Below are 25,664 nucleotides of genomic sequence, written 5' to 3' on the forward strand. Positions count from 1 at the left end.
CCACTCCCCCCCCAAAATCCCCCTCCCCCCATCCATTCCCCATCCATCCCCCCCCCCATCCATCCCCCCCATCCATCCCCCATCCATCCCCCCAAACATCCCGGAGCAGATCTCCCCTCTCAACCTTTTTTAAGGGGCAAGGAATCTGGTCCCTTTCATAAAAGAAATATCCATAAAAACGGCCCCTCTCTTTGGGGATCCCTAGAGAGATTTTGATAGTGAATTCCTTTTAAAAAACAAAGGCCCGTTTTCCCCTTGGGATCAGAGAGAAAGGCCAAGAGCGCGAGGGAATGGCTACACGTAGGCCTCAGGCAGGCACTCTAAGTGGGCTGCGTGGCTTCTCAGAGGTAGAGGAGGGGAAGGAGGACGTTTCAGCCTGTGGGAAGATGGAGAGATAGAGTGTCGTGTATTAGCAACTGCGAGAAAGGGGCTGCAATAGAGCCCAGAGATGGAGGTGAAAGGCTTGAAAGGCCAGAGGTTGCGTTTTATCTTGGATGTAAAAGAATGTCTGGAGCAGGACATGACCGCTCTGGCCCCTGCCGGGTGGATTAACTATTAAAATTGTATTTGAACTCAAAGTAAGATCCAGTCAGAGTGGATCTCAGGAGCTCTGGGGCCTTCTGTGGAGGGAAAGAGCTATGGGTCACGAACCATGATACTAGGTGCTCCCCAAGGCTTTTAGGCTTCTTTCCTGGAAAAAGAATTAAAAATCCTCCCCCACAAGGGGAGGCAAGATGGCAGATACTCTGCTGCCTTCTTTCCAGAAATTCTTTTGGACACATCAAGTGGCAGTGATTTGGGAATGTTGTTTTATAAAACAGAACCTCTTATGATTTTAATTTGAGTAGTTGTGGTTGTCGATGTGTACTTACCATGCGTCAGTCACTGGGCTAAGGGCTAGGGACACACAGAAAGGCCTAAAACCTGGCTGCCCTCAGGGAACTGTCTAGATAATGCTTACATTTCAAAGTTTTATGAAATTAAAATGTGAAAACTGTAAAGATCTGCTCACCACTCCCAGGCTCTAGATTAAAGGAATGAATAAATAAATAAAAATACATTATTAAGTTCTCCAAATAGATGAAGAATAAAAAATCCACTAAGCCTGTAATTGGAGCAAATTGAGTTGTAAAGTTCCCCAGCATATTTTACAATTCATAATTTGTGGACTTATCTTAATGAGCTAAGTCCTTGGGTGGGGAAGAATTGGAGGAGTCTCCATAAATTTGGCATGAAGAAATCAGAAAAAAAGACAAGTTACTGTGTAAGTGATTTAGGAACATTATCAGGATCTCTTGTAATAGCTGCCCACTGGGGAGAGCCAGGGAGTGCAATGGAGAGAGTCTAGGGCCCACAGTCAGGAAGACTCCTCATCCTGAGTTCAAATCTGCCTCAGATACTCCCAAGCTATGACTCTGGACAGATCAGCTACCCCTATTTATCTCAGCTTCCTCATCCTGAATTCAAATCTGCCTGGAACATTCCCTGGCTACAACCCTGCACGAATCACCTAACCCTATTCACTTCAGCTTCCTCTTCTATGAAATGAATTGGCAAACTATAGAATAAATAATGGCAAGCCATGTCAGTATCTCTGCTGAGAAACCCCTAAAAGGGGCCATGGAGAGTTGGGTACAACTGAACAATAATAATTGGGGAAATGCTGCCTGAACTGGACATCTGGAGTAGCCATTTCCCTTCCTGAAATTGAGAGCAGATGAACTTTGGCTTTTGGGTACCACCACAGCCTCACGGGGAATGAGGGAATGGGAGGGTGCAGGAAGAGGATTTGGAGAGCCACCAGTTCTTTTGACGGCTGTCTCCCTCTTTGAAAGCTGTTTAGTAAGCTAGTGAACCTCATTTATCACTTATCTAGCTATAGCACATGAAAGTTTCAGAATCAGAAGGCTTGGGTTTGAATCCTTGGCTAAGGTTTCCCTTTATTTGTACAGAATGAGAAGATTAGACTAATAGAACTCAAAGGACCTGTCTTGTTATAAATTTATGATTCTGTAAATGATTCCATCGAAAACAAGTTCTATTGAAAAATCATTAATAACAATAATAATCATTATACTTAAATTCTGTCTTATTTTTAGAGCCAAAATAGGCCCCAGATCTTGGGATCCTTGTGGTGAATCATTTTTCAGTTGAGTTCAAGTCTCTTTAACCCCATTTTTGGCAGAACACTGAAGTGATTTGCCATTTCCTTCTCCAGCCCATTTAACAAATGAGGAAACTGAGGCAGTGAAATAATTCGTTTTGTATATTTCTCTTAATGAGCCAAGTCCCTATGTGGGGAAGAGTTAAAGGAGTCTCCATGAATCTGGCATAAAGTCACCAGAAAAAAAGACAACATAGAACTATGTAAATGATTTAGGAACCTGACCAGGATCTCTGTAATAGCTGCCCACTAGGATCAACCAGGTGGTGCAGTGGAGAGAATCCAAGGCCCAAAGTCAGAAGGACTCCTCTTCTCGAGTTCAAGTCTGGCCCCAGATACTTACTGGCATTATGACCCTAGGCAGGTCATGTTCCCTGTCTACCTCAGCTAGGAAGTATCTAAGGTCAAATTTGAACTCGGGTCCTGCTGATTCCAGGCCCAGGGCTCCATCCACTGTGCCACCCAGTTGACCCTCTTCTTGTGATACTAAAACAAAAAGGAATGTTCCTTCTTTTCCCATATTCCGATAAACTCCCAGGCAGTGGAAGCAAACAAGTGACTACTAAATTCCCCTAAAGGCTGTGGCACAATATTCCATGCTTTACAGAACATACAAATATTTTCTGCCCTCAAAGAGATGTCAGTCTAACACATAATCATTCATCCATGAGACCCATGAGGGGTACTGTGTTTGTACAGTCTGAGGACCTCTACAGCTGCTAGAAGATCAATCTGAAATCTACAGTATTTCTGCAATTTCTGAAATACACCCATTAAAAGGTATCTACTGATAGAGTCAAATGGCCAAGTTTGCAGTTTGCCTATTAAACCTAGCTTAATCCTGGTGCTATGGGCAATAATGATTTTCCCTTCTGTAGTTTGGTTAGCACTGTTTGTCTCCTGTCTACCCTACCCAGATTCTAAGCTTCATGGGGCTGGGTGCTGTCTCAATCATCTGTGTATCTTTGCCCAGCACCTGGGACACAGGAGCTATTTTGTCAGGTATTATTAGAATGAAATAAAATAAGATGTAATGCTGAAATAGATGTCATGGTAATGCAACTCTGTGGGCAGAGCCATCTGACCTATAAAATGCTAGGAAAAATCTGGAAGAGCCTTCAGGCTGATTGAGGCAGAGAGACAGCAGAGTAGAGTTGCTTCATACCCAATATGTTTACAAGGGCAGTTGCTAAGGTGTGGGAATGTGGGGTTCTTGAAGGAAGGGCTCATGCCACCAGAATTAAGTGCCTGTTTATTAGAAACTCTGCTTAAAGTCACATTGTTGGAAATAAAACTATGAAACTTTAGAAAAAAACTTTTTTTTTAAACTTACAGATATTGATGCACATAAATACAGACCACATAGACATTAAAAACCCTTATATCTTTCCTAAATTCTTTCCTTTTATCAAGCATTTTATTTAAATGGTCAAAGTTCCTCCAAAAGAGAAATGAAAATATTCTCAATGCCAAGTGATCTCTCACCAACCAGTGAAATGATTGCTTGCGGGGTCAATGGCCTTTTCTTTTTGTGAAGCATCACTCCCTAATCTATTTACCTAGCCAACTCAAACACTTGACTTAGAAAAGGAAAAGCAGAAATATTTTGTTTCCTTTAAAAGTGACTGAAAAATTTATCTATTTTAATTTTTTTTATAAAAGTAAATTGGAAGATTCAGAATGGAAATCCACACTTCTGTATGGTTGTAGCATCTGATGGATGCTTCATATAAATGAAGTTTGAAAAGTAACTCTCAAATGTGATAAAGGATTTTATGCCCTTACAAATAATTTTCTAAATTTGTCTTCTAAAATGACTTATAAATGTTATTCTATTGGAGAAGAAGAGAATCTTCTTCCTCGGTCATTTTATCATTCAAGAAAAATGTGAGATTGGATCTTAAGACAGAATGTCTTTCATTGCTAGCTTTGGCTTCCATTGCAGATGAAGTTGAGAGCCTTTCATTGAGCCTTTCTTCCAGATTGTAAAAGAGCTGAATGCTTCTGAGCCACTGGGCAGGCTGCTCCAGGCTGCTTGAGACAGGCAAGCTGGTCACTTCTTCCTAAAGTTAGGCTTTGGTTCCTGAAAAGCAAAAATGATTCCTTGTCTCCTTAGATTCAGGAAGGAATACCTAAGGTAAAAATCACTTGAATTTTAATTCTGGAAGTGTAGATTCTTCTCCAGACTCCACAACAACTTGAGCAGACTTGGAAAAGGCCTTCATTTCCTCACCTGTAAATGAAAGGCTTAGAGTCAGATGTCATAGACACCTTTGGCAGTCTGCTGGAGCCTCTGGATCCCCTTTCAGAATCTTATGTTTTAAGTATATTAAATAAAATGCATAAGTTTGCCAAGGAAACCAATAACACTGAAATAGTTATCAGAATATTTAAAAACAAAATGGAGCCTAGATCAAGAAGTCGTGGACCTGAACTCTAAAGTTCCACTCCCAAGTCCCATATGCCTACTATATTATCCCGTTTATACTGGGTACCTAGTAAATGTTGGCTGAAAGAGTAATGGATCTTCCTGTTTTGAGTATATGTGCATATGCAGCTAAATAATCTACTTACCTGGATTCTAGAAGACACTCTCATGCTAGACCGAAAATTTTATAGGCAGCCCACTGCAACCATTCGAGGTCATTCGGCATATCTGAAAACCATCTCACTAGCCTGAACCAAAAAAAAAAAAAAAAAAAAAAAAAGTAACCACTTCAGCATAAACACACACACACACATATCTGAGTAAGTTGAGAGCCAAAAAAGGCAACACAGAAGGGATACAAGTTTCAGAAGATTAGGATCAAATGCCCCCATTGTAGAACTACAAAATTTGCTTTCATTGGCATTCCAGCTTTTGTTTTGTGTTGACTTGGAAATGTCATCATGAAGACTTCAGGCCTCTGAGGAATGCATTCCACATGTTACCTGATGGTATCTTACTGCCTTGTTGAGAGCCTGGCATTCAACAGGACTGACCTCAATGGATTGGTTATTTTTAACAAGATTTGAGAGCATGAAAGGTAAATTTGAGATTTGATACCAAAAAGGCTTAGGGGAAATTGAGGGGGTAGGGTGGAATTCATTCAATAAAGCTGAGAGTTTCAATGGGAATTTTAAAAAGTTTTTCTTTCATGTCATGTCATCAAAATGGATGTGACTCAGGAACATTGTGTCCTAGAAAATTCTGATATAAACGGAAAGATATTACAAACACATACTTGACCAATTGTTAACTTATGGTTAATCACAAATATGAGGAAGGTTAGGTGGTGTGGTTGTTTTGTTTTTTTTAAGATCATAGAACACATGACTATAGCATGTATCTTAGTCACATGCAAGAAGGCTTTCTCCTTGGAAAACCAAGTTGTTGTGGTCTGAAGCTGTTTAGAAAAAACACTTCAAGTATCAAACAACAAGCATTGATTCAGTTTTCTCCTATATTAGATGTTGGGGATACAAAGAGGACCCTGGTCCAGTAACCCTAAGGCTTGTGTCCTACAACACACCACTCACTTTATGACCTTGACTTTTCTGATTTTTGCTTCTATGTCTTTTTTTTTAAGAAAGTTATATTGATGCTCTCTCCTTATAACATTGTTACTTATGAACAATTTTCCCCACCAATAATAAGGATTAAGTTCAGTCAAATGAAACCAAACATTACATTGGTCATGTTTGAAAACACATAGCTCTTACCATCTCCTACCTCTTTTATCTGTGGGCAGAAGGAACACTTCACCATCACTTTCTGGAAAGAATTCAGCTCGTGAATCTCATTTTACAATACCTGCCCTACCCTAGCTCACAGGATTGGAGAAAATTCTTTGGAAACTTCAAAGAGCTCTACAAAGTTAAGATTGCATTATCAATAATGTTTCATATTTTGCAGTTAAGAAACCATTCATCAGGAGAACAATTTATACAATGTCATAAACATGGATAACAATAACAGTAACAAATTTAAGAACTTAGATCAACACAGTGACCAATGATAATTCTAGAGAATCTAGATGGTTCTCTATGTAGGCATTTTGAGATGCCTACATCCTTATAGAGAGGGCATGGATTCATAGTGCAGAAAATTGTCAAAGATGACAAAAGGTAGGAATAATGTTGGAGAGAGGAAATGTGGAAAGATAGATGCTCTTAAGTGCATTAGCTCTTGTAAATTGGAGTAACCATTTTGGAAAACAATTTGGGATTGTGCAAATCAAGTCTATACCCTTTAACCCAGAGAATCTACTTGGGGCCATATCAAAGCAATCATTGATCAAAAGAACAACCTGATATTTATTGCAATAGTTTTGGGGTAGTAAAGTACTGGAAACAAAGTAGATAACCCATTAATTAGAAAATGACAAAAACTGGCATAAGAATATAAGTGGAACATTCCTATACGGTAAGAAATGAGGCATTCAAAGCAACATGAAAAAAAATTAAGTGAATGGATGCCAAGTCAAGTTGGAAGAGCCAAGAACAGTGCCAATGATAGTGGAAGTGCAAAGTACAGCCACAGGACGAGATTAAGAGCTACAAAATCACAAGCATGCTTGACCACAAGGAAGAGGTATGAGAAGTTACCACCTTTCTGCTGTTTATGATGCATATACATTGCATGTGCTATCAAATGTTTTCAGTGCATTTATTAGTTTTTTCTGATTTTTTTTTGAAAAAAATTTCAATAGGCTGACTCTTGGAGGAGTGGAGAAGGTAGGGAAATCTAAGCAGCACAAAAACAACCTATCAATAAAGAAATGTAAAGGGCAATTAGTAACTTTAGAGAGCGCAGTTTCACTTGCTCTGAAAGCCAGATTGCAAAGGGTTGAGGATTGAGTAGGAGGAAAGGGAGGGAAAGAAACAAGTTGGGACAGTATATTTTAGGTGTTGGCCAAGAAAACAACAAGGGATATAAGATGCTGAAAGGATGGCAGTGTGTAGTAAAACTAGTGTTGAGGGTTTTTTTGGTTATCGCTGATATTGGGCATGTTTGAACACAGTAGGGGAGAACCCATTTGATTGGCAAAGATGGATATTTGAGAGTCAATGCTGGAGGATGTAATCTGATAAAGCAAATGGGCTCAAGGACACATGTAGGGATTGGCTTTGGCAATGGGAGTTATTAAGAAGTTTTAAGATGAACAGAAAGCTCATTTTTCTCAGCCAAGTAAGAGGCAAGGTCCTCAGCTAAGGGAGAGAGAAGAAAGGAAGGTATGAGAGGCTGAACAAAGAAGAGAAGGCTCTGAGTAGCTTCTGAGGGAGTGAGCCAGAAAATCAATTAGAGAGGAATAAAAAGATTGCCTTGTTGCCCTGAGAGTTTTGATGAAATTACATAACATATATTTATATTGCATGCAGTGAGCATAGTTCTGTGTCTTCCTTTGGCAGCCCTTGAGTGGGAACAGAGGTGGCAGGTTAGAGTTATCTGTGGCAGGGGTTTGGCAACAGATGAGATATGGAGTTGATTTGGTTAACTAGAGGGTAGAGATTGGAAAAGAGGAAAGCGAAATTATAATAGAGATAGTAGCTTAAGAAAGTACTGAAGGGTGGAAAATTAAAATCAGAATGAGAGTGAATAAAGTTAGGAAAATGGATGGAAATAATGGTCAAATAGAAGAATATGAAAAGTTTTTATTAAGGAAATAGGAAACTAATGAGATCCAGGGCATCACCATCCCTGGGTGTGGCTGAGGTGGCATAAAGGAGCAGGCCATGAGATTTAAGAAAAGTGAGGGATGGGGAGGTAAGGGAACATCAGTATGAATTCTACTAGCATAAGGGCAGATGTTGGCAAAGAGAAGAGTTAGTGGGCAGAGTGCTAAACTCCTTGAGAAAAGAGGGGGAATGAATTGGGGATTGGTCCACAACAACTACAGTGATCTGAAGTGGGTGGGAGATATTAATACTGTGAATCTAAAAGGAGAGTTTGCTGAGAAAAAGAAGCAGAAGGGCAGTCTATAAACTTCCTATTCCAGCTCCTCTCCAAGTTCAGTGTGTGTGTTTTGGTTTTATTTAATTGTGGGGGGAGATGTAGGAGGGAAGGGAAGAAGTTACTATCTGCAAAATAGAATTGCATTATCTTTTCTCATAATTTTTTGCCATTAAAATATATTTTATCTCTGCCCCAATAAAAGAAAAAGAAAACCCCTTGTTTTCTTTGAATAATCAAGAAAAACCAATTCTTCATTGGCCAATACACACACACCATCAATTCTCTATTGGGAAAATTACATGATCTCTGAAGTCTTGTCCAACCCTGAAAATTTCTAAGATTACATAAAAGGAGACAACATTGGTAAAGATGTAGTTGATAAAAGTTAATTCCATTACATACATTTTTGAAGGGACAAAATTTTACAGAAAGAATCATCTCTACTAAATTAACTTAAGGTAACTGGAGACATTATTAACTGTGCAGCTTTTTAGCTAAATGTGACTAGGACATTGTTTGAAGGACAAGAAGACAGCTTTAGTAGAAGACACTTCCAAATAAGTCTTTGCAAGCAAATTAAAGCAAAGATTCATTGCCATGTTTAATTCCCAGAAGGTGGCTCACCTTTGTGCAGCAAAAATTACAGATTCCACAGGCAGTGTACATGGGAGCATCATATAGGACGCTATCCGAACTGGTAAGCAGTTGAATATCTTGGTCAAGTATCCACCTTTTTCTTTCATTGCTTTTCCCATAGCTGAAAAATAAAAATATCTACTGTGTAGTTAGGTTCCTGGCTTTGACCCTGCCTCAAATTGTGACTTTCTTCTATTCTCTTTTCTCCACGCAAAATTAAGGAAGTTGGACCACATTCAATGTTTGGGGCTGGAGAAGGAACAAAATTTATATAAATCTGGGTCCTTAAGACTCCAGCAGGGAGATGTACCAATACATAGATAAATATAAGATAACACATGATCAAATAGACTGTGCATAAACAGGAGGCTTTGAGAAGATTAAGGCAGGTGTCATGAACCAGAGAGTATCTGAGATGAACTTTAAAGGACGAGTGAGTGAAAAGGAAGGGAGAAGACATTCTAAGTATGTCTAGGAGTGGTCCTTACTCCAGTGATAGGAATATAGTAAATGCTTGTTGAATGTGGTTATGAGATAAGGTTGGAACAAAGAAAGACCTTGAAGGTCAGGCAAAGGGGTTGTCACCTAGGTTCTCAAGAAGAACACTAGAATATGTGACAGAAATTGATGTTCTGAGTATCAGAGGAATAACCTATCAACATGACCTCTGAAAATAGTTTAAAAATTCTGATTCTCCAAGAGTATAAAAGCCAAGGCAGTACAGGGTGCCACATTTTCGGTTTTAGGATTTGTTCATTGCAGCCCCTGCTGCCTTAATATGTTGCATAAGTGGGCACTCAGGATATCTTCTGCTACCTGTTCTTATTACCTTCCCAAATCTTAGATTTGGTGTGCAAATTGGTCCAGAACCATATGTCATCAATACCAGCATTTTCAGAGCCAGGCATCTTCCCAAGTACTATCCCTTTCTGCCGCCTTAGGGAGATACTCTTTCTCTTCTGGGTGCTTACAAAGCACCCGGTACATATCTTCCACTCTTCCCTCTTCCTTCACTCCCCTTCCCCAGTAATGCTTTGTAAACCTCACAATATTGAAGCTCTGGCTGTGTGCTGCCCAAATCAGATGCTCAGAAAGTATTATCAGACTAGGCTGCTGTCTCTCTTATCAGTCCTATGAGCCACATCAGCAGTGTCCTTTTCAACCACAAAGGGATTGGCCATCTTCCAAGAAGTAACATCATTTGGTTTAATCCTTTTGAAACAAGACTGTATGAAACAATTATATGAATATATTTGGTCCACAAGAGATGCCAAAGTAGTTTAAAGACTTGAGATGGAGGAAAGGACATTCTGAGATTCCTCAACACTTGGAAAAGGGCAAGATGATGAGAAGAGCTGAAAGCCAAGCCAGATATAAAGTTGGAAGGAAATAAGACTTCCTATATAGGAGCCTCTGCAAACTAAAGGGGTACTGATGGTCACCATTACCCAGACCATCACAAACAAGGATGACATGACTCAGGACTAAGAGGGATGAATTCTCAGTCATTGGGATTTCAAGTAAGTCATTCTCCATCTCGTCCTGCCCTTTACTCTTACATGCCCCATCCCTGAAAGGGCTTGTATATCATAACCCGATGTCCTAACATGGAGGTATTTTGGAGTGATGAACCTCTAAGCCCTAGGCTGGTTAGGAGGGCCTTGAATGGCATGCAAATGTCTGTGTGCTCATCAGTCTAATGGGGCTTTGGATTCAGGAATTCAGGATCACCTCCATCTCACAACAAGGTTACAAACTTCCACAAGAACAAACTTTTCTATTGTGCCCTAAAATTTACAAAGTATCTTATAAATATTTCCTCAGTTGATGATTACATTGACCCTGGAAAGGCAATACCAAGAAGGTGATCGTAATCCCCATTTCATCTGCTGCCTATCTCCCTGTGAAGGTAATTGTGAGAAAACTGGCCAACCTTAACGGGACATATGATCTGAATTATGATGTTCATTTGCTATTATATAAAGAATATTGGAAAGAACTGAAAAGAACTGGAGTTAGAATCAGGAGATCTACATTTGAAAAATAGCTCTGTGACTGTCCACTTGTGTGATTTCCATTTTCTCATCTGTACAATGAGAGGATTGCCCTCAAGAAGGGCCATCCAGCTGAGAACCCCCTGGGCCTCTACTGCCCAGAAGATTCATCTACGCAGAGAGAACCAAGTCCCTCTGAGCACCTTCTCTTCTTTCAGTACCTAAATAAACTTCAGGGGAGACGATTTTCAAAATGTCCTCATCCCATGGAATTATGTTGAGTCGTAGATGGTCAATAAACTCAATGGCCTCTGGTGTGATGTCACTATTGCTCTGCCTCTTAAGAGATGTTGGAGGACTCCCATTTTCACTGCAGGACGAAGTGACCTCTGATTCTCTCTCTTCTGAAGGCACATTCAGACAAGAAGGCGATGAGTCACAGATGCCTTAAGAGGACAAGGGAAAGAAAAGTCACATCTACTTTTGGACACAGCAGTCAGTCTGTAATTGGCTCAAGGGGATCATGATGTACACAAGTGAATAAAAGACATCGAGAGCCCTGGTGAAAACATAATCTCATTAGATAGAAAGAAGTGTTAATGTTAAATATCTGAGAGGTGCCCAGCCCAAAGCAGAAAGTCCCTACTGGAAACCTCTTCCAACTGGTATTACACTTGGAGAAGCTGACTCTGGGATTGGAATCAGCCCCCTGGCACTGATACTCCCCAGCCTGCTGGAAGGTTAATTCTTTAGTTTTTCTGAATCCTGGTTTCCTCTGAGACCAATGAGAATAATAACATCTCATACTAATAGGGCTGGGATGGGAAGTTCATGGATGGGGCAGTATTGGGTCAGCATGGTATGGTGGAAGGGTATCAAAAGACTTGGGTTTCACTCCTAGTTTTCATTAGATTATGTGTGACATCAAATAACCTCTTTAATTCCTTGGAATCAGTGAAGAGAGTGGACGAGTCCACTGATTCTCGAGGTTTTTGGTCTCAGGACCCTCTTAAAAATTGATAACTCAGCTTTTATTTATATGGGTTATATCTGTCAATATTTACCACATTTGAAATAAAAATGTCTTAGTATCATTATGAAAATAGTTTTGACCTCAAGGTCCCCCTGAAAGGCTTTCAGGGACTCCCAGGGGATACCAGGACCACTTTGAGAACTACTGAACTAGAACAATTAGCTTTGCCATTCTATGTCTCTAAGTGAGATCATAAAGCCTCAAGGAGCTATCCAAATGTAAGCTAGTGTTACTCTCTTGGAAGGCAAAAAAATAAGTCTGTGTCTGCCATCAAGCAAATTACTAACTCTTTCTGAGGAAAGACAGTAGGGTTAGAGATCTAATGTTATCCAATTCTGGGTACCTTGGTAGAGGCACAGTATAAATTGATAATCCTACTGATCTCTTTCTTGATCAGACTTCATTTGGGGTGTTATCCCCAGTTCTAGATATCACAATATGGGGAAGGATATTGAAAACTATTCCAATGGAAGGTAAAGAAGATGGTGAGAGGCTTAGAGAATTGTGCCTTTCCAAGGAACTTTGTCTGCTTCATTTAGATGAAATGAATAGATGAAATAAATGACAGCTTCATTTAGAGAAAAGAACACTTGGAGGACGTGTGACATACAAGAGTATGATAACAGAAGGGAAGAATTGGGCATGTTAAGCTTGGTCCAGAGGACAGAATTCTGAACAACAGAAAAACAGATGTGCCTTCACAAAAGGATGAGTTTCCTATGAATTAGAGCCTTCAAAATGCAGATGAAGGGGATGCCTCAAGAGGCAGGAAGTTCCCTGTCTCTGGAGAATTTCAAGCAATGTCTTGTAGGGATTGCCATTGCATTTAGTCCAGGTGTCCATAAAGTCTTCTTCCAGTTCTTATTCTGGGAAAGTCACCTTGATCAAAGATGAATTAAGGCAATCAATATGTCATCAAAACATGCAGTTTTCCATTTGAAAACCCAACACCACTTAGCTCTATGTCAAAAGTGTTGAAATCCAGTTCTACCAATCTAAATTGGGAAGAATAACAGGAGGAGGCATGTCAGCCACCTAACATGGGAGAGGGATAGGCAAAAGGGGAAGAACTCATCCAACATCTAGGACTAAAATTAGCTCTTCAGATTTAGCAATTCAAATGGCCTTTCCTATGAAGAGCCTTCCATCACCTAAACCTTCATAGTAAATGGCAAAACAAAGGACACACAGTATTAAATGTTGGAGGAATATCTATGAGAGTTTATGTTGCTAACACCAGACATATGTATATTGCATAAAGGGCAATCCAGAATCTAAATGATTCTGGGCTGAAATGTTTATGTGATTGTTTTACTTTTAAAATGCTAATCAATGTAGTCATGAAATGCCAGATTCTCAGGGTCTGCTGCAATGGTTTGGTCCCCTCCTCAAAAGAATTCTTTTCTAAATGTATAATTGAAAAATGCTAAATTTCAGTTAGAAGTGAAAACAGATGCATTTTTTTCCAATCAAAGTAAAGGAACCCTTGTAATCTATTCATGGATCCTTTGAAGGCAGGTCCCCAGTTGGGATTTCCTAGTCTAATGAGGCCTCAAAAGCCATCCCATCTAGTCCAATGCTTAATTGGAGTCCCCTCTGCAATATACCCGATAGATAGCCATCCAGCCTAGAAGTCTTCCAGTGAAAGGGAATCTCCCCAAAGCCATCCATTCCCCAGTGAGAGTCCCAATTATATCAAGCCCCAACCTGTCTCTTCTTTCCATCACTCCTGCTTATGCTCTACTCAATCAAGTCGCCTCAGAGACCACATTGATATTTCCAAAGCATTGACATACCCTTTTCTTCCAAGAATCTAAATGCATCCAAATATCCTCGAAGACAGATCTCTGCAAGTACCTATGAACAAACATGATGAGTAAGCCACAGGAAGGAAAATGATTAGCCCAGGGTGAAGTGTCTGCTTCAAGGAATCCTGCTTCCAGAAGGTTTTAGCAGGCTTCTAGAGTCCCAGATCTTATCCTCAGGCTCTCTTGCAAACGTAAATACCCTGACTGAACATAGCAACCCAAGCCAGGTTGCCATGAGTGAGATCTCAAGAATTTGTAGAATTTATGGTTATTTGATAAAGGTTTATTTTATAAATGAGGATAGTTGCCTTTCTATGGATGTTTGAGTCTACATGTCACCTAAGGAATCTCAAGGACTTACATGGTTTACTGACTTATATTGGATGATTTATTATCACTACTACTCTTGTTTGGAGGAGGGGAAGAGGCATTCTCTGTTGACATGGACCAATGATTTCATTGCTAAGGAAAACTTTCCACTGATACAGATGAATAACTTGTTTGGTACATCTAGTCTCCAAGAGTTGCCTAAGATATCTAGAAATCCAGTGGCTTGGCCAGTGTCACATAGCCTGGAAGTATCAGAGGCAAGACTTGAACCCAGGTCCTTCTGAATCCATTATATTATGCTGTCATAATATGTTGTATAGAATAATATAGCATAGAATATTGATTATCAATTGTTGTTCAGTCATTTCAGTTGTAGCCAACTCTTCCTGATCCTATCTGAGGTTTTCTTAGCAAAGATACTGGAACAGTTTGCCATTTACTTCTTCAGTTTATTTTATAGGTAATGAAACTGAGGCAAACAGGGTTAAGTAACTTGGTCAGGGTCACACAGCTAATAACTATCTGAGGCCAAATTTGTACTCGGGAAGATCTGAATTGAATTCAGTGGCAAACCATTTCAGGATCTTTGCCAAGAAAATACTGAATGGGATCCTGAGGAGTTGGATACAGCTGAGATGACCAAGTCACAACTTCTTGACTCCAGGCTCAGGGCTCTATCCATTGTGCCACCTGGCCATCCCTGATTATCAATTACTGAATCTAATTTTCACACTTGGAAAGCAGAGTCCTGGCTTTACAATCATATCTCGTATATGTTCTTCCTCCTTGACTCCTTTTTAAATTTCCCACTTAACACAGCACATGACCTAAAATATTAGCACATATTGATACAATATTTAAAACAATTCTCCTTGTCTTCAGGGCTCAGCTCTGGGGTCACCAGACATACTTATCCCACATATGATGCTTCCTACCTGGGAGACTTTGGAAAGGAAAGGGACCGAGGTCTCCCAGGTAGTGAGCATAAAGTGTGGAATAATTATGTCTGATGACCTCTCAGCTGGTCCTGGAAGAAGAGGAGGGTCTTGGCCAGACAGAGATGAAAGGAACATCTTTGAGATGTAGTGAGCCATGGGGAAGTTTCTGTCTTGATATCACTGAACTGAATGGAATTTTATTATTTTGCTTTGTTGTAAGGGAGGGGCCTGTGGTGACTGGCAGACCATGAGTGGACAGGAAGGTCAGGGCAGCAAGTCCATGCCAAGCACAGGCTATGACATCACGTACCTTTAGCTCTGGTGGAAAAAGTGCTCTGGCCAGGAGGTAAATGTTGCCTGAGCAGAGACGTAGGCTGTGGTTGGTGATGTTCACATGGAGGAAGTTGGTTGACTTAATTTTGGGACAGATGTCATGCTCCCCATAGAAAGGAGAAATGGTGATGGTGGTGCTGGCGTTGATGAAAGGCATGTTGTTACTTGCTCCTCCATCCATATATCGCTTTGGGAACAAGGATGAAAAAGGAGCACAATAAAAGGCATTTACACAGTTCTTTCCCATGTGTAAAGCTTGTTCCAGTTGGTTACTATATAGTGCCTGGAATATAACCTGGACCCCTCAGAAAGCCAGTATCCTCCCAGGACAAGAAGGCCCTCCCAGCCCTAAACCCAGCAAGAGGCTGAAGTCCCAAGACCTACTTTATTTTTTGGGGGGAGAAGAGAAGCATGCTGAACCCTAATGTCTGCATGGGGGAAATGCATTTTTGGTAAATGTTTAGTTAACCCTCATATGACCCAATTTGTAGTCCACAGGAGATTTTTCAAAGGAGGAGAAGAAAAAAGAAAGTTTTATTTAATTAATTAGCATGTATCTAAGCACCCACCTCCTGCGACCAGAGAAACCATAGAAAGAAGTGGATGGCAGCTCTGGAATTCTGGAGCCCCGAGATCTGGGCCCCTAATTAGAGGCTGCTTGATGCATAGTGGATAAACAGAGCACATAGATTGGGAATCAAGCAGGTATGAGGACCAAGTGTGACTATTTTATAAAACAGAATCTAAAACCAGTGACTTCACAGGGCTGTTGAGAAAATCAAGAGCTAGGAGCAGAAGCAATAGTTGTTGTGTCACCCTAAGCAAGTTACTATGGACTTCAGTTTTCTCCACAATAATTGGGGTGCAGGTAATTTGTTCTACCTAAGAGCATTGTTAATGACCTTTAAGAATCAGAGCAATGAGAATTATTGCCATCACTGTCACCATGTAAGTGACCGCAGGCTTGGAACAATTAGTAATTGTCACTGAAGATATATGTAATTAATTATATAGTTGAATTAATATCACCTCCAAGCACTTTTCTTTAATTGGATGATCCATGGCTCAAAAATAAGGATCCCCTAAGCTTTCTTTCGAAAGGACATTTCCTCTCTGACTTCACTTCACTTTGCCACCTAAAATGTCACCCATGATGCCTTGTGGGGTATTTAGCCAAAGGAAACCAGGAGTAACTGTGATTCTTTTCCTAGGAGAATGTGAAACATTGAAAGTCTGTATTTTCAAAGGGAAAAATAGTTCTCTCTCATTGAATAACTGAATCTCCATGCTAAAAAGTACCTATAAAGTAATTTAGTCTAAGCCCATTTTACAGATGTGGACAAGGACACCTCCCTAGAAGGGAAGCCACTTACCCAAAGTCTTTCAGCTAAGGATCGTCAGAGGCAAGACTGAAATCCATGTCTTCTTACCTTAGTGTCCAAGGTTCTTGCTGATGTATTAAACAGAGAAATAAACTCAACACAGACCTTCACTCCCTAACCACAGACTCAGTATTATCAACTTCCTCTATGACACTGGAAAAAGAAATTTTAAAGCCTACCCATGATCTGTGGGCAGGACCAGCACTGAGGGAAATTCTGAAGCATTACACAACAGTGACCTATATTTTATAATGCCCTTTAGGGTTTACAAAGCACTTTGCTTACAATATTATTAGAAAAAGTGTGGAGTATTCTTATTTTCCAAATAAGGAAATAAGACTCAGAGTGGAAGTGCTTTTCCAGTATCAGATTTTCCAGTGTCAGACTTGAACTCACATGGGCGATTCTTCCCACTCCATTACACCAGAAAAATGTGTCCTGTGGGCCTTTAGGTAATAAACATTATTAAGTGCCTATCAATGAGTCCAGTCTACTCAAATACTTGCTGACCTTCTTATAACTAGGAAAGAAAACTGATCAATTTATTTTCACTGGATGATAAAGATTGCCATCAACCCATGGTAATTCTAATTAAAGAAGGAAAAGTCAGCTCTAAGCCCATGGTAATTCTTAATTAGAATTCTTTAATTAAGAAGGAAAAGTCAGCTCTAAGGTTGAACAACAGGGGTGTCCATGTATACAGGGCTTTCTCAGGCCCTGAAGGGGTGATTATCACCAGTGCCTTTTACAGGCCTTGGAGGTGCATCTAGAAGAAATCATTCTGTGGCCAGCCAGGTCACCCATAGCAAGGTCAGAAGTAGATCACAGGCATTCTGACTCCAAGTCAGTGTTTAGTCAGAGATAAAAAACAAGTAGCAGAATTTCAGGAATCAGGGAGAGGAAATCAGTGAGAAAATGATTTTTTCTAGCCAGGGTATAAGACCTCAACAGGTAACAGCAGCATAGATTCAGACTTGGAAGGTGCTCTAGAAACTATCTGCTTTAACCACCTTATTTCACTGATGAGGACACTTCCCTAGAGAGGGAGATTGACTTGTCCAGGATCAACAGTTGTAAGAAGAACTGAGACCTCTGATCCCAAATTCAGCTCTCTTACTTCTATATCCATGAGTGGGTGTCCATCTACTTTCCCCCCACATAAGCCAGACTCTGGATATAGGACACAAGTTCTTAATGTTTTCCCTTGGAGTAAAAGCTTAGCCTCAGTAAGAGGCACTTAAACTCAATCTAAAACTTCTCTTTAGGCCCTGGCTCAATGAGCATAGAGAGATCTTTATTAGTGGCCTGAAAGAGAGAAGCTGCCTGTTTGGAGTGTTTTGAGAGGGGAGAGGGAGAAGATGCTCAGACTGTTACTCTTTTCTGGGCTGAGAAGCACCTGGTTAAGGGAATTATTCAGAGCTGTTGAGATTTCTCCTGAAAGTGCTTAGCTCTTTCTCATTCTGTAAGGGGCTCTTTAGTATTCAACCACAGCTCCCAAGTAAGGACTTACCACACCTCTGTAAGTTGGGGGAATTAAACCACAGTAGAATGGAATAAAGGAGGAACAAACCAAAGCCTGTAGAGAAAAGGATGTGAAATCACAGGTAAGAGGCAGCATACAGTCTCAGGAACCACAAGCCATTTTTGTAGCAAATTCCTAGGGACCAGGACAGCTAATATTGGGTTTACACAAGCAACCACCTTTTCCTACCTTCTTTGCTTGCAGTAGGCCATTAGTAGCAGTCTTTTTTTTTTTTTTTTTTTTTTTTAAATTTTTTTTATTTAATAGCCTTTTATTTACAGGATATATACATAGGTTAACTTTACAGCATTAACAATTGCCAAACCTCTTGTTCCAATTTTTCACCTCTTACCCCCCCACCCCCTCCCCTAAATGTCAGGATGACCAGTAGATGTTAAAATATATTAAAATATAACTTAGATACACAATAAGTATACATGACCAAAACATTATTTTGCTGTACAAAAAGAATCAGACTCTGAATTATTGTACAATTAGCTTGTGAAGGAAATCAAAAATGCAGGTGTGCATAACTATAGGGATTGGGAATTCAATGTAATGGTTTTTAGTCATCTCCCAGAGTTCTTTTTCTGGGTATAGCTAGTTCAGTTCATTACTGCTCCATTAGAAATGATTTGGTTGATCTCGTTGCTGAGGATGGCCTGATCCATCAGAACTGGTCATCATCTAGTATTGTTGTAGAAGTATATAATGATCTCCTGGTCCTGAGTAGCAGTCTTTTATTACTAAGACCACTTTTGGGCTAAGACCACTCATTTCTCTTACTGTCCCATTCTCGGTATCCTACAAAGTCAAGACTAGCAGAAACTTGATTTGATAAGATGTTAAAGACAAGGGGAAGGGGACAGACTATTTCAATGAGAGTAAGTTGCCTTAATTGCCAAATGATGATTTGAAAATTTCCTTAAGATATGTTTTGTTTTGTTTTGAAGAGAGGAAAGAAAGCAAAATGATTTTACTGTCAAAACAGTGCTTCCCATTCCGTTAACATGCACCAATCCACTAACTCATATGGACATGTATTGAACAAAATTTATGAAAAATCAGCCAGACTTAAAATGGCAACAACTTCATGAATGAAAAGAAGAAATAAACTCAACTGAGTATCTTCTGATATAAATATCCAGTAACACTAATGCATTGTCAGTGGAGTTGTAAAATGATCCAACCATTCTGGAGAGCAATTTGGAACTATACCCAAAGGGCTATAAAACTGCATGTTCTGTGAAAGAAATCTTAAAGGAGGGGAAAAGACCCACGTGTACAAAAATGTAGCAGCTCTTTTTGTGGTAACAAAGAATTGGAAATAAGTAGATCTTCATCAATTGAGTAATGACTGAACAAATTGTGGTATATGAATATAAGGGAATTTTGTTGTTCTAAAAAAAATGATGAACAAGCTGATTATAGAAAGGCCTAAAAAGATTTACATAAACTGATGCTAAGTGAAAAAAGTAGAACCAGAAATACAGTGTATTTAATAACATCGAGAATGTGCAATAATCAACTATAAAAGACTTGGTTCTGCTCAGTGATTCCACGATCCAAAGCAATCCCAATAGACTTTGGACAGATGCCATCTGCATCCAGAAAAAGAACTATGGAGACTGAATATAAATCAACACATGCTATATTCACTTTAAAAAAAAATTTCTCCCAAGGGTTTTCCCTTTTGTTCTGTTTTTATTTCCTCTCCTAATATGATTCATAATGTGTATTAAAAATAAATATACTAGAAAAAAAATATGAGCATCCAATATGGTGCTGTCTATGTAGTAGCAGCTCAATTAATTTTAAGTGACTTAAATGGAAGAAACTGACCAAAAAAAAAATTCTCTCCCTTTCCTCACTGGAGATCTGGGAACTTATGGGTGGGAAACGCTGTGTGTACAACTCAGACTTAGTAGTAGATGTGTTGGTTAGACAAGGGAGATTCAGGACAGGCAACACATGTTATCCCACATCATAACTGTTAAAAAGCCTTGTGGACCAAGAGGGCCTTTCTCCTAATCACACAGTGAGTCCCAGTCAGAACTAGAAAAGCTAAGCCCACAGGATTGCTGCTCTCTCTCTCGTTCTCTTCCTTTCCATTCTTCAGGAATGACAATAAGGCATATTTAAGAGAAAGAGCGCAAAAAGCCGCGGGAAATCTCCACCAGCAGACCACTGTTTTGCAGAAATTGCCCAGCATGCACACACGAACGGAACACTTACGTCAACGAGCTCTTTCTTGGAATCAAAATCTGATATCAGCACATTTTTCCTGTCGGACACTCTGGTGACGGAGATGACCATTTTGCCAGAGAGCAGCCTGTGAGCATTAGATGGGAGGAACTTGTTTAGACCGTCGCGGAGATATTTGGACAGATTGAAGGAAGGATGAAGCACACCAATGTTGCGCTTTCTGGCACTTCTGACGAGGTCCATGAGGATTTGAAGTCGACTTTCTGGGAGGGCGGTAGTGGAAAGAATTATATATATGTATATAATATATTATTACATGATATATTATAATGTATTATATATATAATTAGAGGCTTATTTGAGTCTGCCTTGTTAGTGAATGAGTCTCCCATCATAGCCAAGTAGAGGAATATTGCAGAGGGTTTTGTCCTTCAGGTTGGGCTTGATCTAATTAACTTTCAGGGTCCCTTCTGATGTATGAGACAATGGGATTTGAAGCCCTAGGTGAGAATGTGGGATCTGCTGCTCCTAGTTATTTGACTTTGAGCAAACAGCTGAACTCTAGGAGAGCTCTATTATATCTAGGAGAACATGTACATTTCTGAGTTTGGCATTTAAAATCCTTTACAGCAACTTGCTTTCCACTTTTATTACCTATTCCTCTCATTCATAAACTTTTGGGTTCAGTCAAATTGGTTTTTTCCTCCTCCTCCAACATGGCAATCCTCCCATCTTTGGGCATATACCTGTGCCTGATATACAGCCTTCTTCACTCCTGCCTCAACTCCCTATAATTCTTCAAGCAATTTCTACCGAAGGATGGCTATCTTTGTGCCCTTTCTTGGGCCTCAGTTCCCTCATTTATAAAGTGAGGGGGTCTCTGAGTCTCCTCCATCTCTTCATCTGTGACCAGAGTACTGAACTAGGCTGGGTTCTAGTCCTAGTACCCCGACTTTGGGGCCTAAAAGCCCCACCTTTTTTTTTTTTTCTTTTTTAGTTATAGCTTTTAATTTACAAGATCTATGCACGGGTAATTTTTCAGCATTGAGCCTTGCAAAACCTTCTGTTCCAACTTTTGCCCTCCTTCCCCTACCCACTTCCCTAGATGGCAGGGAGACCAATACATAAAACCACCTTTTTAAAGGAAGGTCATTCCAGCAACAGAATTCTAAGGAACATCCAAAGTCATCCATTAAGAGGCCTGCTACAGGAAAGCTGAAGCCAGCTGGGGTCTTTTAGATAGAAATCCCTGCCTGCCTGGGTTAGTTAGGTAGAAATTAAGTCTTGTCGTCTCCTGTTCCTTGCAATCTCTCACTTTCTAAACGCACACTGAAAATGTGGCAAGGTCCCTCCATCAAGCCTGTATTTTCATTAACTATTACATGAAATTCAGATTAGCCAAAGATGGTTTTGCTCTCCAGTACGGAAGGAGGCCACGTTCCTGAGCCTGAGAGGGGCCCCCAGACTTGAAAGACAATGGCTTCAATGGGGAAAAAACTGGCTGGACAACTGGGAGCCTTAAAATTGGGCCATACTCCAACGCCCTTTGCTCTTCTTCTGCCACTGCGGAAGGCAGCTGGGCAAACAGCCAGGGCAACCCTATCTGCTTCTCTCCACCTCCTGGTCAGTCAGTTCAGGACTTCTGCCCAATTACAAGCCAGTCAGGAGACCAACTCCGCAAGGCCCCCACCACCTCATTCCCTCCGGGAAATCACCCCTCGAGCAAAGTGTAAATCACGAATCCAGATAATAAAAGGCAGACACACTGATAAAAGGGCATTATCTAATAAGCTGGCGGACCTTTGGGAGCCCCAGCTCCAGGTGGAGAAGAGGAGATTCTCAGACTTCCCACAAAAGGAAGGCATTCCTCCCTTCCCTCCACCCCCCAGGGTAGGGAATTCGGTTCTCTCCTCTAATCTCCAGGATATCTCCAAGCTTTGCATGATGATCACATCAACTCACTGTGGAGAGACTCCAACAAACATTAAGTGCCTACTATTTGCCAAAGTAATATTCTTAAAGTACAGATTTGATCAGAAACTTCTGTAGCTCCCTCTGGAAAATCCTTAATTTGGCACTTAAAGTCATTCACCACATGCTCCTACAAATCCACTTAAAGATTTCACTTCAAAGACCCCAGGCAATTCTTTCTGCCGGCAGTCCGAAGATTGGGAGGATAGCCATTATCGTTTATTTATTTTTTCCTCTAGGTGGAGTGTAAACTCCCTGAGGGCATGTATTGTTCCACTTTTATCTTTGTTTCCTGAAGGTTAGGAACCAAGTAGGTACTTGGGAAGTTTGAACCCTCCCTGAAGCTCTTTTTTAGTAAAAAGTCCAGAGCTAATAAAAAGGCAGCAATTAACTAAAGAAAGTCCAAATCCCCAGTTTATCAGAAAGGGCCCAGGGAGCCAATGTCTCCTCCACCACAGCAGAAGACTTTAATCCTTAGAACCTATAAGCCTTCTCCAGAAGGGTCACAGCTTGACAGACCCCCTAAATTCCCATGGCTGCTGAAGGTGAGGCTTTAACAGAACCTTAGCTTCTGGGCTAACGGATCTGAAATCAATTCACCTCCTTTCATTATTCCCTCAGTTTTCTCCACCACTTTCTTGTCAACAGGTCTCAATCTGGGGGAGATAGCCCCATCTCTGAGGCTGCACATCTCTTCCTTCCAGACCCATATCTTGTGGCCTCTAGACTCCTTGGAATCACGAGGACCGTCATTATAGTCAATCCCCTATCTACCCTTAACAACCAATTTTCCTATTAAAAGAAACAGTGAGCAGCGCGAATGTTGCCCTATTTTACAGATGCAGAATCACGGGCCTCAGAGGCCATTTACCAGGTCTAACCTCTGCTAGATGTGGAGCCCTCTTTACAACCTGACTTTATGCTGGATTATTCAGCCTAAACCTGAAGGCCTCTGGGAAGGGAATTCTTTGCTTCCCACTATCAGGAGCCCTCTATAGTCTCACATCAAGCTCCTCATTTGTTAAGATTTTCCTGGGGTTCTTAACAACTCCCACCTATATTTTCTGCCAACCAGACCAAACCAGATCCCATTTCCATATGACATCTTTTCAAACAAGAAAGCTAGGATACCCACCTCCTCCCCTACTCCCAAGCCTTCTGTGCTCCAGGCTGAGCTACCCTAGACTTCTCAGCTTGCCCTTAAGGTGGGTTCCAAAGCTTTTGACCATTTCAGGACATTCCCTGGTTTATTATTTATTATTTTCTTGAAACAGAGATTTGGGGAGAGGCAAAGAATGGTTTGGGCAGCCAAAGTCTCACAATTAATCCAGGTTCTGGGGCAGCTAGGTGGTGCAGTGGATAGAGCCCCAGGCCTGAAGTCAGGAGGACCCGAGTTCAAAAATGGCCTCAGACACTTAACACTTCCTAGCTGTGTAACCCTGGGCAAGTCACTTAATCCCAATTGCCTCAGCAAAAAAGGAAAAAAAAAAAAAGAAAAAGAAAGAAAAAAAGAACATTATAATTAATGCAGATTCTTTCAGCAACTGCTGCAGGTAAATTCACTAGAATGTAGAACCCGATCTGAGATCTGGGACTAAGATGCAGTACCCCCCCCCCCCCACAAAAAAAAAAAAAAAAAAAAAAAAAAAAAAAAAAAAAAAAAAGCCTTGCCTTTCAGACCCGAGATTAAGCATCTCAGCAGTCAAAGAAGGATTCTAAGAATCAGAAGTCCCAGGCAGCCTCTAAATTAAAAAGTGCCTGTCGCACCCATCACAGAATTCCAGAGCAGGGAGAGGCAGTAGGGATGATCTAGTCCAAGCCTGTCACTTTAGAAAAGGAGCAAACAAACTCAGAGGAAGGGCAGGTCTGTTTCCCAGGTCCCCTGATGCCCATGACCACGTTGCTTTGTCCACCCTCAGAATGCAAATTCCTCGGGAGCGGGGACTAGGTATCAGTGTCCAGCGCGTGTCCGGCACACAGTAGGCGTATAATAAACGTTTTCTAACTCACCCCGGGTAGCTTAACTTGGTACTCCTGAGCTAGTGCTGACTGGGGCTCAGTCCAAACCCTCTATTACCCTGTTGGCTCCCTATTACCTAGCTGATCAAATACAAATCCCTCTGACATCTAAGACCCTCGGTGACATGGTTCCAATCGCCGCCTTAGTCTTTTTTACGCAGCCCTTCCACCTCCACTGTGGTCTGGCGGCTTCTGGTTGTTCTCTGTTCGTGGGACTCCATCCGTCATTCCCTGCCTCTGCCCGGCTAATGCAGGAGAGCCTGGAAGGCGTTATTCCCTCGCCTATGGAACATTCAACTGGCCACCTGCAGAGGTGGAGCCAGTCTCCTCAGCTGGAAGTTGCCTCTACAAATGACCCCCCCCCCCAAAGTCCAATCCCTCTCCCCTTGTCTTCCCAGCCCTGACATCCGGGTCCCTTCCTCCCTCTTCGGAAAGGAGAGTGGGTGAGAGAGGGAAGCCAGAGCTAGGGTCGAAGAGGAAAAGAAGGGAAAAGGAAAGGGGGAGAAGGGAGCAGGAGGCGAGCAGCTGGCCAGCCCGCTGTTCCCGAGGTTTTGCGGGAGAAGCCCGGGTTCCCGGCCGTTTCTCTCCCCTCCTGGCTCCGGGTTTGTAAGAGAGGGGTCCCCATCCTCGCCTCCGCTCAGGGGCTGGCACCGGGGAATCCTCAAGCAGAAAAGGCTATCCCGGGCTCGGCCCGGGCCCCAGCTCCGGCCCCGAGACAGCGGGCGAGGAAGGCGAAGAGGGTCCTCACGCACCCAGGGAGAGCCCGCACAAGAAGGTGGCGCAATGCAGAGCCCCGCCCGAGGATCCCAGCAAGTTGGGGGCGTCCCGCAGCAACTGCGGGGCGTGCTCGCTCAGGCACTGGGTCACTCCAACGTGGTAAAAGCCCATGAAGCCGCAGCCAGAAAAGGACAGGCTCCAGCCGGACGTCTGCTCCGCCATGCCCGCGGGTCCTGGGGCAGAGTCCCGGGCGCTGGCACCGGTGGTCGCAGCAGAGCCGAGAAGCGAGAGAGGCTGGCTCTGAGGTCAAGTCCAAGTGCGGCCCGGGGGCTCCAAAGCAGTCCGAGGAAAGTCCGTGGGAGCCGCTCGTGACGTCTACGCTCTGGGGACCAATGGACACCCCGCGAGCATCTCCTTTGGCTCGCGGGAGCAGATGAATACGCAAATGAGGAGCCGCTGCCCAATGAGGGGGTTCGGGCCGGCCGCTGTCCGGGAGCCAGGGACCCGGGAGGGCTCTTGATCCAGTAGGGCTAGGGCTGGGGTAGAGCCACTGTAACACTGCTGGGTCCCTGACCAGAGTCCCGATGCGGCCACTTAGGTGGTGGGCTCGGACCCCGAAGGGAAAGGAACTGGGCGCGGGCGCTGCTCAAGTCCGCCAGGGAAGCCGCTTCCCTCCT

At 41.8% G+C, this 25,664-nt stretch overlaps 1 protein-coding gene across 2 annotated transcripts; it reads right to left on the bottom strand.

The window, feature by feature from the left end:
* Positions 1 to 4,136: 4,136 nt before the first annotated feature.
* On the bottom strand, positions 4,137 to 25,664 carry PNPLA3 (patatin like phospholipase domain containing 3). 2 transcript variants are annotated; one of them, XM_031941144.1, is made up of 9 exons: positions 25,023 to 25,664; positions 20,311 to 20,543; positions 18,064 to 18,129; positions 15,149 to 15,358; positions 13,559 to 13,619; positions 10,951 to 11,175; positions 8,724 to 8,856; positions 4,739 to 4,840; positions 4,137 to 4,247 (listed from the first exon to the last, which is right to left on the bottom strand). In XM_031941144.1, exons 1-8 carry the CDS (start codon positions 25,207 to 25,209, stop codon positions 4,759 to 4,761), a joined length of 1,197 nt encoding a protein of 398 aa, XP_031797004.1. In that variant the 5' UTR covers positions 25,210 to 25,664; the 3' UTR covers positions 4,137 to 4,247; positions 4,739 to 4,758. The 2 variants fall into 2 exon arrangements, with proteins under 2 accessions (XP_031797004.1, XP_031797003.1); XM_031941143.1 differs by having other exon boundaries at positions 4,137 to 4,397.

This window comes from Sarcophilus harrisii, chromosome 5 (assembly GCF_902635505.1).
Source record: "Sarcophilus harrisii chromosome 5, mSarHar1.11, whole genome shotgun sequence".
NCBI lineage: Eukaryota > Metazoa > Chordata > Mammalia > Dasyuromorphia > Dasyuridae > Sarcophilus > Sarcophilus harrisii.

What these genes read in the sequence shown, in the direction of transcription:
- PNPLA3 (XM_031941144.1), bottom strand. Translation starts at nt 25,209, where the DNA reads ATGGCGGAGCAGACGTCCGGCTGGAGCCTGTCCTTTTCTGGCTGCGGC. An exon ending in TTTTTCCACCAGAGCTAAAG is followed by an intron (nt 13,620 to 15,148) that starts GTACGTGATGTC and finishes GTTTGTTCATAG; the next exon opens with GTACTTGCAGAGATCTGTCT. An exon ending in CTCCCCTGAAGTTTATTTAG is followed by an intron (nt 8,857 to 10,950) that starts GTACTGAAAGAA and finishes TTTATTTTTCAG; the next exon opens with CTATGGGAAAAGCAATGAAA.